This window comes from Oryctolagus cuniculus, chromosome 2 (genome assembly GCF_964237555.1).
Source record: "Oryctolagus cuniculus chromosome 2, mOryCun1.1, whole genome shotgun sequence".
NCBI lineage: Eukaryota > Metazoa > Chordata > Mammalia > Lagomorpha > Leporidae > Oryctolagus > Oryctolagus cuniculus.
Genome location: NC_091433.1, coordinates 47,607,463 through 47,621,559, shown reverse-complemented (window position 1 = coordinate 47,621,559; position 14,097 = coordinate 47,607,463). Strand labels below are relative to the sequence as shown.

The 14,097-nt window shown below is 50.6% G+C and overlaps 1 protein-coding gene across 3 annotated transcripts in view; it reads left to right on the top strand.

Moving 5' to 3' along the window:
* DPYSL2 (dihydropyrimidinase like 2) overlaps window positions 1-14,097 on the top strand; it is a 149,978-nt gene that overhangs the window by 108,879 nt on the left and 27,002 nt on the right. For all 3 annotated transcript variants that reach the window (XM_051842554.2, XM_002709455.5, XM_070068271.1), the window contains exon 4: window positions 11,045-11,209. In XM_051842554.2, coding sequence (XP_051698514.1) covers window positions 11,045-11,209 — 165 coding nt within the window. The remainder of the gene's footprint in view (window positions 1-11,044; window positions 11,210-14,097) is intronic.

The window sequence follows — 14,097 nt, the reverse complement described above, 5'->3', positions numbered from 1 at the left end:
TCAGTCTCTGGCTCTGACTCCTGGTTTCTCAGCGTCCTCTTCCAGCGGCTGGGCAGCCTCATTCCAGTGAGCCCAGGCCACAGGAAGGAAGAGTGGTGGCAGAGGGTGTGGGCCACCCTCTCTGCTCCTGGCGTTCCTCTCTCCTTTGTGATGAGCAGCAGGTGCCCTCCCAGGCAGTGCTATTGCCAGAGGGGCCTACCTAGCTCAGGAGGTTGTCGCAGGGAGGTGCCCTCCATCCCGTCCATTGGCTGGTCGGAGTTGAGGCTAAGGCCTGCGCTGAGGAAGACTGGATGCAGATGAAGGGAGAAGAAGAAGGTGTAAGGGAGGAAAAGACAGACTAGGGCAAGAGATAGGAGCCCCACGCAGGCCAGCCAGGGCAGCACCTGCTGTTCAGCTGTTGAGAACCCCGCTGCAGACTTCCTGGACAAATGCCAGCCGTGTGAGTGGACGCCAGTGAAAAGGACTGAGCTGTGTGGCACCGGCACTGAGAATGTGGGTGGAGGGAGAGGAGCCATAGGAAAAGTGTTCAGACACAAGGGAGGCAAGCTGGCAGGAGTCCTGTCTGGAAGCCGGGTAGGCAAGGAGGAGAAGAGAGGAGCATGGGGTGCAGCGGGAGCCTGTGCCTGGGCCCCAGCAGGGTGAGGCAGGCGTGCAGGGGGCTGCAAGGGCATGGGAGGAGAGGGAGGGGGATGCCAACAGCTTTCAGCTCTTTGCAGAGCTTGATGAGAGGAGATGGGAAGAACAGCTCGAGGACTGAGCAACATCGTTTCACAGGTACACTGGTCAGTGTGCTCTCCCCTCCACTCCTCCTCATTAGACTCTACATGGTTTATATCTTCTCGCTCCTTGCTTACTCTGAGGCTGACGGGTCGTTAGGTCACTTGTTTGTTTTATAAATATGTTTTACTGGGTCTTGCCTCTGCCCGTACTTCCACCAGACTGGGGCTTAATTATTTTAGCAGTCCTTGCTGGATGCTGAACGGTTACTGATGGCTCATCTTGGTTTATATGAATATACTTGTTTATTTTTGAAAGCAAAATTACGTGAAAGGAAGTTTGGGAAAAGAGAAGAGGACTTGCTCAAGTGGCTGAAGGCTCCTGCAGTTCCGAGTGTCTAGTCCTATGCCGTTAGGTCGAGGGCACACTCCCTATCTGTCCATTGAGTTAGGGCACTTGGAGTTGCAACACTGAAAGGATGAATGAGACTGCATCTCACTTCTCAGGGAACCCGCCCATCAGGTCTGCTGCTGGACAGGGATGGTGAGGAGCAGGTGCTCTGAGGTCACGCGTCCTGGGCTTGGGTTCTGCGTCTGCACTGGCTAGGCCTGCCTGGCTGAGCATCTTCCCGAGAGCTGTCCTGGGCAGAGGCACAGGTGGGATGAATGTTGCAAACCTTCTGTGGGCTGGGCCTCCGCCTGGTGCATCTTCAGCAACAGGAGCATGCTACTTCATCCCGCTGCTTCTTGGTTCCTTCTGGGGCCGACACCGTCTCCCACCTCAGGGTGCTGTTGGGAGGATTAATGGGATGAACCGTGCTTGGGAGGTGCTTGAGAAGTAGGAGCTGCTTTTCCTGGCACTCCCAGCTTCCAGTGTACACTTGACTGTGCTCACCAAAGGCAGCAAGGGCCCTGAGCAGCATTCAGGAGGGCTGGTGCTCAAAGTCCAGCCGTACGGTTAGTGTTTGGCTTAGTGGGTAAGATGCTCACATCCCATATTGGAGTTCCTGAGTTCCAGCTCTGACTCCTGACTCCAGCTTCCTGCTGTTGTAGACCCTGGGATGCCGTGGTAATGGCTTCAGGTCATGGAGTCCTTGCTGCCCACTTGGGAGAACTGAGTTGAATTCCTGGCTCCTGGTGTTGGCCTGGCTCAGCTCTGGCCATTGTGGGCATTTGGGGAGTGTAGTGGATGGGAGCGATTTCACTCTTCTCTCCTTCTCTCCCTGTCTCTTTCTGACTGTATGCCTTTCACAATAATTACATAAGTAATAACATGTAAAATGCAACCCCAGTGAGTTTGTATGGGCCAATAGGAAAGCTGTGTCCTAAGACTTTGGTGGAACTTCGGGGGGTTCTTAGGTTGGAGGTTGGGTTGGATATTCCCAGGGCTGTGTCCCCAGTGCTGCAGTGTTAGATTGGCCAGAGCCTTGCTCGCCAGAGGCAGGTGTGCTGTTTGGTCTCTCCTGTGCTTAGTGAGCACCTTCTGTATGCCAATCCCTCCCTGCCCCGTGGGGTGCTTTATGGGAAGAGACTGTGAATGATAACTGGTCATGTTTGAGAGCACTCTTGTAGTCTGCAGACATCCTGCTGAATGGTCACAGTGCTGTGTGGCACATTATTGTTGCCATTTTGTAGCACAGACATTCTAGATAGTTCTAGCTCTTAAGGAATCGCTTCTTTGCATTGTAGAAGAAAATGTATTTGCAAAAGGCAATTAGTTCACCCTCTAAGGCAGTGTGTGCTTTAGAATCACCTCAATACCTCAAAAAGTGCATGAAAAATGGGATTAAAAGATGCTTATTTTGGTGTAAAAGAATTTTGAAGCCCATGCATATGAGGGACCTCAAGAAATTCATGGAAGATGTGTGTTCTGAATAAAATATGCTTGGAACTCAAAAGTTTTCATAGCAAAATGAACTTATTTGTTTTGTTTTTAAAGATTTAATTGAGAGACAGAGTTACAGAGAAAGAAAGAAAGATAGGTAGATAGATAGATAGATAGATAGATTGATCCATCTTCCATCTTCCATCTGTTGATTCAATCTGCAAATGGCTGCAGTGTCTGGGGCTGGGCCAGGCCAAAGCCAGGAGCCTGCAGCTCCATTTGTGTCTCCCACATGGGTGGCAGGGGCCTGTGCTTGGGCAGCTGTTACCTGCTGTCTTCCCAGGTGCATTATCAGGGACCTGTTTCAGAAATAGAGCAGCTGGGACACGATCCAGTGCTCATGGGATGCCAGCGTCACCGGTGGCAGCTTAACTCACTATGCCACAACGCCACCTCCAAACTTACCTTTTCATTGCATTTCCCATGAACGTCTTGAAACACCCTACAGCACACAAGTTTATGCGTGGGCATGCTTCTTGCAGAGGACTATGACCTTGTCTTCCTGCTGGTGTTTGCTGAGCAGGTCTCTGGAGCAGGTGCCCTTGGTCAGTTTTTCCCATATCACTCGTTTATACTCTCACTGGAGCCCAGTGAGTTAAATGTGTTAGTCCCATTTTGCAGATGAGGCCTCTGAAGCTCCAAGACTTTGAATTCATTGCCCAGAGTCATGTCCTGAGTAAGTGGCAGTGCTGGCTGGGACGTAGGGTATTTGACTCTGGCCTTTCTGCCAGTCCCTCTGCTGTGGGCACCCTGTCTGTTCCCAGGGAGGGCAGATACTTGCTCTTTGCTTTCTGCCTTTTTGTTCAGGACAAAACCATGTTATCCTCGCTGGCAGGCGGGGCACACAAAGGCTCTTATCTCTCCACCCACAAAAGCCATTCCCTGCCTGGCTGATGAGGTCACCCGCCAGCCAGCGTGCACAGTAGCTGCCAGCTGGGGAGAGCCACGTAGATAAGCCGCTGCCGCTGCCGCTGCGCTGCCGGTGGTTTGTGTGCTCATCTCCCTGATGGTTTGCTTTTAATTCAAGTTGATGAATTTATCTGAGATGAGGAGGAGAGAGGCAGCCGCACACACAGTTAAAGGCAGGGAGTGGGATGGTGGCTAAGGCAATGAGGCTGGGGGACTTAGAATGAGTCTGTTCTGATCGAGTGGAGATCCCGAGGAGCAAGGCGAGGTGTGCACATGACAGACAGGAGGTTTGAGAGCTGCCCCTCCGTACTCACAGGTACACCTGGGGGCAGGGAGCTTGGGGCTGGGCGGGGCGCCCCCTGTGCTGCACCACCCTAACCCCTGATGAGCTTGCAGAGTGTGCATCCTGCTCGGCTGCCTTGAGTCAGAGCATGGACTGTGGGACGGCTACACTGGTATCTCTGTGTTTGTTTTTTTTTTTTTTATGATTTTTTTTTTTTTTATTTGACAGCTAGAGCTAGACAGTGCAAGAGACAGAGAGAAAGGTCTTCCTTCCATTGGTTTACCCCCCAAATGGCCGCTATGGCCAGTGCTGCACCGATCCGAAGCCAGGAGCCAGGAGCTTCTTCCTGGTCTCCCATGCGGGTGCAGGGCCCAAGCACTTGGGCCATCCTCCACTGCCTCCCGGGCCACAGCAGAGAGCTGGACTGGAAGAGGAGCAACCGGGACTAGAATCTGTCAACCATATATGGGATGCCGGTGCCGCATCCCATATGGCGGAGGATTAAACAAGTGAGCCACGGTGCTGGCCCCCGTCTCTGTGCTTAAAATATGAAGGGCCCTTTGAGAACTCACCAGAAACACGGACATGTAGTGTTTTAAAACTTGGGGTCTTAATTAAACGAATTCAGGGGACAAACAATTGGTACAACAGTTATGCCATCATTTGGGAATCCTGCATCTGGTACCAGAGTGCCTGGGGTTGAGTCCCAGCTCTACTGATTATGCCCTGGGAGGCAGCAGGTGACAGCTCAAGTGCTTGGGTCCCTGCCACCCGCTTGGGAGACCTGGATGGAGTTCCTGACTCCTGGCTTCTCTGTCTCCCTCTCCCCTTCCCTCTCCCTTCCCCTCTCTCTCCCTCCTTCTCTGACTTTCAAATGAATAAAATGTTTCCACTGGAAAGCAGGAAAGGCTGCGAGACTCCTTCACTTATAATTTCTATTCTTAGTATCATTTTGACTGTTCAGAGTTTTTAAATTTTTTATTTTTATTTGTTTGAAAGGCAGAGTGACAGCGAGAGGGAGAGATACAGATAAAGAGGTCTTCTGTATGCTGGTTTACTCCCAAATGGCCACAACAGTTGCGGCTGGGCCAAGCCTAAACCAGGAGCAGAAACTTCATCCACGTCTCTCATATGGGAGGCAGGGGCCCAAGCACTTGGGCTATCTTCCCTGCTTTTCCAGGTGCATTAGCCGGAAGATGGATTGGAAGCAGAGCAGCCCGGACTTGAACTGGTGCTCTGATGTGGGTTGCTGGCATTGCAGGTGGTGGCTTAACCTGCTGCACCATGATGCTGGCCCCAAGAGACACGCAGATCGAGATCCTCCATCTACTGTAACCAGAAGTGGAGCTGGGACCGAGCCCAGGCACTGTGGTATAGGTTGCGGGTATCCCAGGCTGCATTGTAACTGCCTCACCACACACTCCTCTAATCTGTGTGTCTTACAACTGCACGTGAGTCTGCAATGATGGGAAAAATAAAATAATTGAAGAAATTTGGAGTCTTAAATGCTGTAAGCTACAAAGGTGATCTTTGTTTTGGATTTTTGAAGAGCAGCTTATGCACTCTTTGCCAGTATCCAATAAGCATGAAAACTGGATATTAAGACCACCTGCAGCAGCACATGGGGCAGTGCTGAGGCCTGCCCAGCACGCCGGAGCCAGAACACATTATCGTCATGAAAGCAGCCAGACACAAAAGACCTCATATTAGATGAGTCCATTTGTATGACGTATCCAGAACATGCAAACCTATAGAGACTGGGCGTAGCTCAGTGGTTGCTTTGGGCTGGGAGTAGCAGGGGTTGGAGGGAACAGGGAGTGACTACTGATGATTGTGGAGTTTCTTTTTTGGGTGATGTTCTAAAATTAGATTGTGGTGATGATTGTACAGCTCTGTGAATGTACTCAAAGCCAGAAGCACAATGAGGGAATTGTATAGTATGTGAATTGCATCTTGATAAAGCTGTTACAAAATGTAGTGTAGGAGCAAGTTGTGGCACAGTGGGCTACGCCGCCTCTCGGGGTGCCCACACACCATATCCAGGTGCTGGTTCAAGTCCCGGTAACTCTGCTCCTGATCCAGCTCCCTGTTTTCCTTCCTTCCTTCCTTCCTTCCTTCCTTCCTTCCTTCCTTCCTTCCTTCCTTCCTTCCTTCCTTCCTTCCTTCCTTCCTTCCTTTCTTTCTTTCTTTCTTTCTTTCTTTCTTTCTTTCTTTCTTTTGACAGGCAGAGTGGACAGTGAGAGAGAAAGAGACAGAGAGAAAGGTCTTCCTTTTGCCGTTGGTTCACCCTCCAATGGCCGCCGCGGCCGGCGCGCTGCGGCTGGCGCACCGTGCTGATCCGATGGCAGGAGCCAGGTACTTCTCCTGGTCTCACATGGGGTGCAGGACCCAAGCACTTGGGCCATCCTCCACCACTCCCTGGCCACAGCAGAGAGCTGGCCTGGAAGAGGGGCAACCGGGACAGAATCTGGTGCCCCGACCGTGACTAGAACCCGGTGTGCCGGTGCCGCAAGGCGGAGGATTAGCCTAGTGAGCCGCGGCACTGGTCTTTTCTTTCTTTCTTTCACAGAATTAGACAGTGAGAGAGATAGACATAGAGAAAGGTCTTCCTTCCATTGGTTCACCTCCCAAATGGCCACTACGGCTGGTGCTGCGCTGATCTGAAGCCAGGAGCCAGGTGCTTCCTCCTGGTCTCCCATGCAGGTGCAGGGCCCAAGCACTTGCGCCATCCTTCACTGCTTTTCCAGGCCACAGCAGAGAGCTGGACTGGAAGAGGAGCAACCAGACAGAACTGGCGCCCCAACCAGGACTAGAACCCGGAGTGCCGGTGCCTCAGGCGGAGGATTAGCCTAGTGAACTGTGGCGCCGGCCTCCAGCTCCCTGTTAATCTGCAGATGATAGCCCAAGGACTTGGGTTCCTGCCACCCACATGGGAATCTTGGATGGAGTTTCTGGCTCCTGGCTTCTGCCTGGCTCAGACCTGGCTGTTGTGGCCATCTGGGGAGTGAACCAGTGTTGGAAGATCTGTTTCTGTCTTTCTCCTGTGACCAGTCGGTCTGCCTTTCAAACACATAAATCTTTAAAAAAGTGAGGGAGGGGCGGGCTATATGTCGTAGTGGGTAAAGCTGCCTCCTGCAGTGCCGGCATCCCCTGTGGGCACCAGTTCAATTCCCAGCTGCTCCACTTCTGATCCAGCTCTCTGTTGTGGCCTGGAAAAGCAGTAGAAGATGGCCCAAGTCCTTGGGCCCCTGCACCTATGTGGGAGATCTAGAAGAAGTTCCTGGTTCCTGGTTTCCTATTGGCTCAGCTTTGGCTGTAGCAGCCATTTGGGGAGTGAACCAGTGGATGGAAGACCTCTCTCTCTCTCTCTCTCTCTCTCTCTCTCTCTGCCTCTCTGTAACTCTGCCTTCCAAATAAATAAAATAATAAATCTTGAAAAGAAGAAGAAGAAGAAGTAGAAGTGGGAGTCCTGGAGAGTAATAACAGGAGGACTGCAGCAAGAACCAAGCCCGGGGTTTGAGGTCCTTGGCCCCAGGGTGCCTCCTCTTTTCCTGGGCAGTGAGTTTTCCATCTTTCGGGGTCAGAAAGCCCTAGAAGGTCACCCGGAAGCAGGCCTGTGAGTTCCGTGCAAGTCCTTTGCAGCGATGTCCTTAGTGGGGACGCTCTGCTCCCTCCGGAAGTGTGGGTGACCCTTTGTCCTGTTCCCTGAGAGCTGCTCTTCCCAGGAGAGCTTCTGTGGAGGGAGAACTGTGGGAAAACATGTGGAGGCTCTTCCCGGACACGTTGCTGAGTGTCGTTAGCTCTGGGGAGGAGCGTGTTTATGTCCCTGCAGCGCTCAGCCCAGCTGACTCTCCGAGGGTTCATCATGCCAGCGGCCGGCTTTGGGGTGTGGAGGGAAGCTACGGTGTGGCCGCCAGGGACCTGGGCTTTTTCACAAGGGATGACGGATGCTGCACGTGGTGCTGAGGGAGTGCTGGAGGTGGGAGGAGAAGTAAAAGGGAAGCAGTTTGCATTCAGTTGTTGACAAAGTGGCCCAAGGCTGCACTGCAACTCACTTATGAGAAGTGCAGATCAGCAGGGCCCAGCCGGGTCTACAGAGCCAGAAACTGCGTGGTGAGGCCGGAACCCAGGCACACTGGAGTTCAGGGAGGGTAGCTCTGGGTGCTGTGGCGTCCCCAGAGATTTAGGGTCGTGGGCCCTCTCCTTGTCCCCACTGTGACTTGGGGCAGGCACAGGCAGCACAGTGGGGGGCCGCCTGAGCTGCTTGGAAGAGGAGCAGGCTTCCTGCATGCCGGCTGCTCGGATTTCCCAGGTCGGGGGAGGGAAGAGAATGCTATGGAGGAAATGAGCCTTTGAAAGGTGATTTTTTTTCACCCATAAAAAAGAGGAATGTAAGGGGGACTTTTAAAAAGATTTTAGTTATTTATTTGAGAGGTAGAGTTACAGACAGAGAAAGGGAGAGACTGCTTGTTCACTCCCCAAATGGCCACAATGGCTAGAGCTGAGCTGATCCGAAGCCAGGAGCCAGGAGCTTCTTCCAGGTCTCCCATGCGGGTGCACTTGGGCCATCTTCTACTGTTTTCCCAGGCCATAGCAGAGACCTGGATCAGCAGAGAAGCAGCTGGGACACAAACCAGCCCCCATATGGAATGCCAAGGCTGCAGGCGGAGGCTCAGCCTGCTATGCCACAGCGCCAGCCCCCAGGAGGAACTTTATCATCACATACTGGAATGTATTAAAAAGCTGCTGCATTTGGTACTAACAAATGAATGGAGCAAAGAGCCCAGGAACAGAACTGGGTACAGGAGGTGCATACATTTAAAATATTATTAAATATTTTATCTAATAGTATTCCTGTCAAAATATGATGTAAAAGTCACCATAAACTGACCCAGGGCAAAGGGTTATTCAGTGGCTGTCAGCAGTTACTGTCCTCCTCCTGAGAAGTGATTTGTTTATCAGTCCCAAAAGAAACAGAGATGTGGCAGACATGGAAGTCTTCCTTGTTTACATTGGCTGGAGAGCACAACTCTAAATTTAGACAGCCTATAAAACAGAATGTTACTTACCTAGCTATACTTATGAGATCTTCAACAAGTTCACAGAAAATGCATATTACCAGAAAAAATTGTGTGGGGATTTAAAATTATTTGCATTAAAATTAACATCTTTCAATTCTATTCCCCATGAGCTTTTTTTGCAGTCCCCTCACATACACACACCTGTGTACATATAACACACACCTGTGCACCTGTGCACACATACATACACAGCTGTCTATACATGTATACACTCCTGGCTGGGGAGATTTTGTCCAAACCAGTTGCTACAATGATGATTTTATGTTTATTTTGGGGAAAGGGATACAATGTAAGAAGAAAATTTGAAAGTGTTTTGACAGGGCTTTTATGTTAATATTTCATCCATTGCGTTTAAGAGGTGTATCATTTTTGCTTTCATTAGATAATGTTATATTGGAGATACCAGGTTTATGTGTATCCATTTAATTGCATATGTTAATACATACTCTAAAAAGTAAATTTTTGCCAAAAGATAATTCAGCATAGATGGACTTATTTCTCTTGCTTCTGATGTGTACAAAGCCAAGTCCAGCGGAGTGATTTAGCAGCACTCGCAAGATTTGATCCATTTCAGAAATCTGAGCTCACTAGCATTGCCTGAGCTGGCATTTTCTTAGCTCAGAACTGCTTACCTGGGAGTTGAAAAGCTAATATTTTATTTATGAAGAATGATTCATCACTTTAGGCTTCAGGAGTATTGGGTTTTATCTTATTTTAAAATTTTTTATTTCTTTTTAAAATTTATTTGAAAGGCAGAAAGACATTGAGCTCCTTCATTTACTGTTTCACCCCTCAAATGCTTCTGATAGCTTGGGGTGGATCAGGCTGAAGCCAGACTGAATTCAATCCCTGTCTCCCATGTGGGTGTCTCCCCTCAAGAGCCAAGTGCTAAAGGTGTCACCTGCTGCTTCCCAGAATGCACTTTAGCAGGAAGCTGAAATTGGGAGTGGAGCCAGGTCTTGAAGCCAGCACTGTGATGTGGGGTGCAGGCATCCCCAGCAATGTCTTAACTTCTGTGTCAGTTGCCTACCTTACTGTTGCACAAAGTTGATTTGGCCAAGACAGATCATTTCAGTGTGTATGCTAGTGCCCCTGAGCAGAAGATGGGTAATAATAGTCTGAGAAGCCTCCTGTCATGGAGGAAACCTCTCCAAAACCTGGGAGTGATAAAAGCACACGCAAAGGCCCTGGAGTAGGAGGGATCAGGCTGGTATTGTGGTAGCTGAGAGACAGCCTGTATAGTTGGAGAGCAGAGTGAGGCCAGGGAGAGGTGGTCCAGGATCATGTCCTAGAAGTAGGCCAGGACAGAGCTGGGCAGGCTCTGGTTGGCCTTGTAGAGGACTTTAATCTTTCTGTGAAGAGCCAGGGGAGGCCATTGGGAGATTTAAATAGAAGACTGACCTAACATTGATAGCCATGCTGTTTCATTAATCCTCATAACAAATGTATGTGCCAGGTAATATTATCCCCATTTTAAACCAGCACAGACACATCATAGGGCAATGGAGATTAAGTAGTTTACCCAAGGGCACCTTGCAGGTAAATGGTGGCGCCAAGAAGCAAACTGAGGTCACCCTGAGTCCAGTGTCATCTGTCCTCCATATCACCCTACCTCAATAATAATATAACAGTTTTAAAATGCTTTGAGCTCTTAAGATGAAAGATTTCCCGTAAATGACAAAGTGGCATTATGCTGCAGAAATCCGAGCGGCCATGAGAGCGCGGGCGTGCCCGGGAGCCTTGGAGAGGCTCAGTCCTCGTGGCCCTGCTCCAGCGCCTTCGGGCCCCTTGCTTTCTGGAAGGGGACGTCTCACACGCGGGGAGGTTGGCTGCCCCTGCCGGTCGCTTGACACCGCCATTGTCCCTAAGGACTCGTTGTCTGTGAGTCGTGCCCCAGGTTTGTGCATTCAGGGACTGGGAGTGGGAATCAGATCTGGGCATTTCATGCATGGTTTCCCCAGCGCCATCCTCCAGTGCCAAGTTTCTGCTTTCGGCTTTGTCCCCTTTGGGTAGTCAGCTTGCTTAAGTGTATTCTTAGAAGCTGGTTGTAGAGATCACTGTCTAGATTTGGAACCCAAGAAGCCTTATTCATGGGTTCGATGGGAACACACTCGCTGGCCCCTGGCCCGTGCAGCTCATGTGGATGACCAATGTGCCCTTTCCTTTCTAGTCGACCACGTGGTTCCCGAGCCCGGGACCAGCCTGCTGGCTGCCTTCGACCAGTGGAGGGAATGGGCTGACAGCAAGTCTTGCTGTGACTACTCCCTGCACGTGGACATCACCGAGTGGCACAAGGGCATCCAGGAGGAGATGGAAGCCCTGGTGAAGGACCACGGTAGGTTGTGCCGGCCCAGCACTCTCTGCGGCTGTTTCCACAATTCTGGGTTGGCGGGGGTGGGGGGTGAGGTGGGGTGGGGTGGGGTGAGCTCTGAGAACAATGCTCACAGATCCCACTGGCGTCTCATGCTCAGGCGAATCCCTAGCAAGGAGCGAGGGCTTTGGTGGAAGCTCCTGCCTAGCCCTGTGCAGCAACATTAGCCTTTGCTCATAAGAGAACATAGCCTTCCTACTGGGACCCGCTCTTCATGTCGCAGCTGCTCGCAGCTTATTGGCGTGAGGGTTCTGTGTTCTCATGCCAGGCTGGGGAGTTGAAGCTGCGGCAAGAGCGCTTCACCCTCAAAGGATAACAAGTGTATGTCCCAGAGAGTGTATGTCCCAGAGAGGGTTCACAGGGCAGCGCACAAACCCGCAAGAATGCAGAAGCATGTGACGGGGATGAGATGCTGCAAGCCTGAGACAGCTGGGGACTCGTCACTGTTCCACAGAAGTGTTTTGGGAAGGGAGACTCCAGGGATTGGGAAGGGTCACAGGGAGGTTGGAGGAATCTTCATTACCTGAGGGTGACCTCAAGGGCTTTTTTGTCAGTGAGAACCTTGGGGGTTCAGGTGGTGGAGCCCAAGGACATCCTGGTCCTGCCTGGGGACACTAGATTGCTGGGTCCCTTGCTGACCGCTGGGGTCTTGCCCTTTAGGGAAGCACCTGCTGCTTTGGGATTCTGGGGTTTCTAGGCCCGGAAGGATCTTGTGCTGTGATGAGATGGCACAGGGGAATCTGTGGACATGGGTGGCAGGGATTTGAAGATAGGGTAGAAAAAGCCCCAGAATAGAGAGCTAGATCTTGGGTTTCTTTCTCTGCTCTGAGACAGACTAGCTGTGAGACTTCGGGCAAATTACTTACATGCTGTGAGTCTCACTTACTTGTTTTTATTTTAATTTATTTGAGAGGCAGAGAGAAACAGAGCTCCTGTTTGCTGATTCACTCCTCAAATGCCTCCAGTGGCCGAGGCTGGGTTGAGACCGAAGCTGGGAGCCAGGAACTCAATCCAGGTCTCTCTCATGGGAGGCAGGAACTCAATTAATTTGCATCGGCACTGCTGCCTCCCAGGTCTGCATTCGCAGGAAGCTGGAGTCCAGGTGCTCCAACGTAGAATGTGGGCATCTTTTTTTTTTTTTTTTTTAAAGATTTATTGAAAAACAGAGTTACAGACAGGAGTAGAGACAGATAGACAGAGAGAGGGCTTCCATCTGCTGGTTCACTCCCCAGATGGCCGCAATGGCTGGAGCTGAGCCGATCTGAAGCCAGGAGCTTCTTCTGGGTCTCCCACTTGGTTGCAGGGGCCCGAGCACTTTGGCCATCCTCCACTGCTTTCCCAGGTGCATTAGCAGGGAGCTGGATTGAAAGTAGAGCAGCCGGGAGTTAACAGGTGACCACAAGGGATGCCAGCTCTGTAGCGCCCGCTGCAGCACCTGCCGAATGTGTGCATCTTAACTGCTAGGCTGACCACCGTTCCCTGAGGGTATTGTATGTATGTGTCTCCCCTGACGGTATTGGAGTGGATGTCCTCTGAGATTCTTTCCAGCTTGAAGACAATACATAAAAGGAAGTAGATAAGCTTTGGCCTCTTTTACTTTTGAGAATACTGAATCTCCAAGAGATTTTTACTCTGGATACTTAAGAGTTGACTCCAAATCAGGCTGCATGGTTACCATGACTACTGTTGCCTAGCAAGGAGAGAAGGGCCAGGATGTCCAGGGGCTCTTAGCCCAGGCAGCTGCCAGGCCTCCTCCCCCGACCCCCAGTGGCTTGAATAAGTCCCCAGGCTTTGAGGTTGTCAGGACAATTGTTTAAAATTGTGATGGATGTCAGGCAGGGATGTTTGGTCTGGTGCCTCGGGAGGCGAGAACTTCAAGATGCCAGAATGAGCATTGCGCCATCTGCTTGTCAAGCTGATGGGTTTTTTCATATTGAAAAAAATGTTTCTTAAAAATCAACATGGAGGGCAGTCTGTTAGCCCAAGGAAAGACATTTATTAGTGATCTGTCTTCATAGACAGAAATATCTAATTCATTTTCTTGTGCAACAGGCTCAGTTTGGGGTCAGAGAGTGTTTTTCTTTTATTTCTCAAAATTGTTAAAATACACATAACATAGAATTGGGAAGATTTTATAAATACTATGGCCTTTTGGGGTTGGCTTATTTCACTTCGTCTGTTGTCCTCAAGGTGGCCTTGGACAGATCACTTAAACGTGGCTGTGGCACGAGTCAGAGCGTCCCTCCTTTCTCAGGCTGGCTAGTGTGCCATGGTTCGTATGGTCCACACTCTGGCAGTCCATCCATCTGTGGGTTGCTCCCACCTTTTGGCTGTGAACAATACTGCCATGAACGTGGGTGTATAAGCACTGGCACATTTTAACTTTTATATAGTTTTAACTCATAGCAAATGATAAGCATACTATAATGAATTCTCTTCACCCTATCCCCAGATTCACTGGTTTTCGTGTTTACCCCTGGCTGGATCTCTCTGTCTCCATCCCCTGCTCTCCACACTCTGCTGCCCTCCCTCCTTGCCCACCTTCGCAAAGTCACAGACGTGCACACACATGCACAGTGCAGTCACGTGCTGTAGAACAGTGCTGTGGCTCACGATGGCTCTCTGTACTATGGCTCTCTGTAAGAGTATAGTGGAGCTGAGAAATTCCTACAGCTTAGTGTTTTTCCTGTACCTTTCCTATGCGTAGGCCCACAAACACTTCTGTTGTGTTGTGGTTGGCTGCGGTGTTGAGCCTAGTAGGAAGCCATACAAGGTTGTGGTCTAGCCGCAGTGGGCTATGCCGTATAGCCTGGAGTAGAATAACTGCACCACCTAGGGTCGTGTGCCTCACT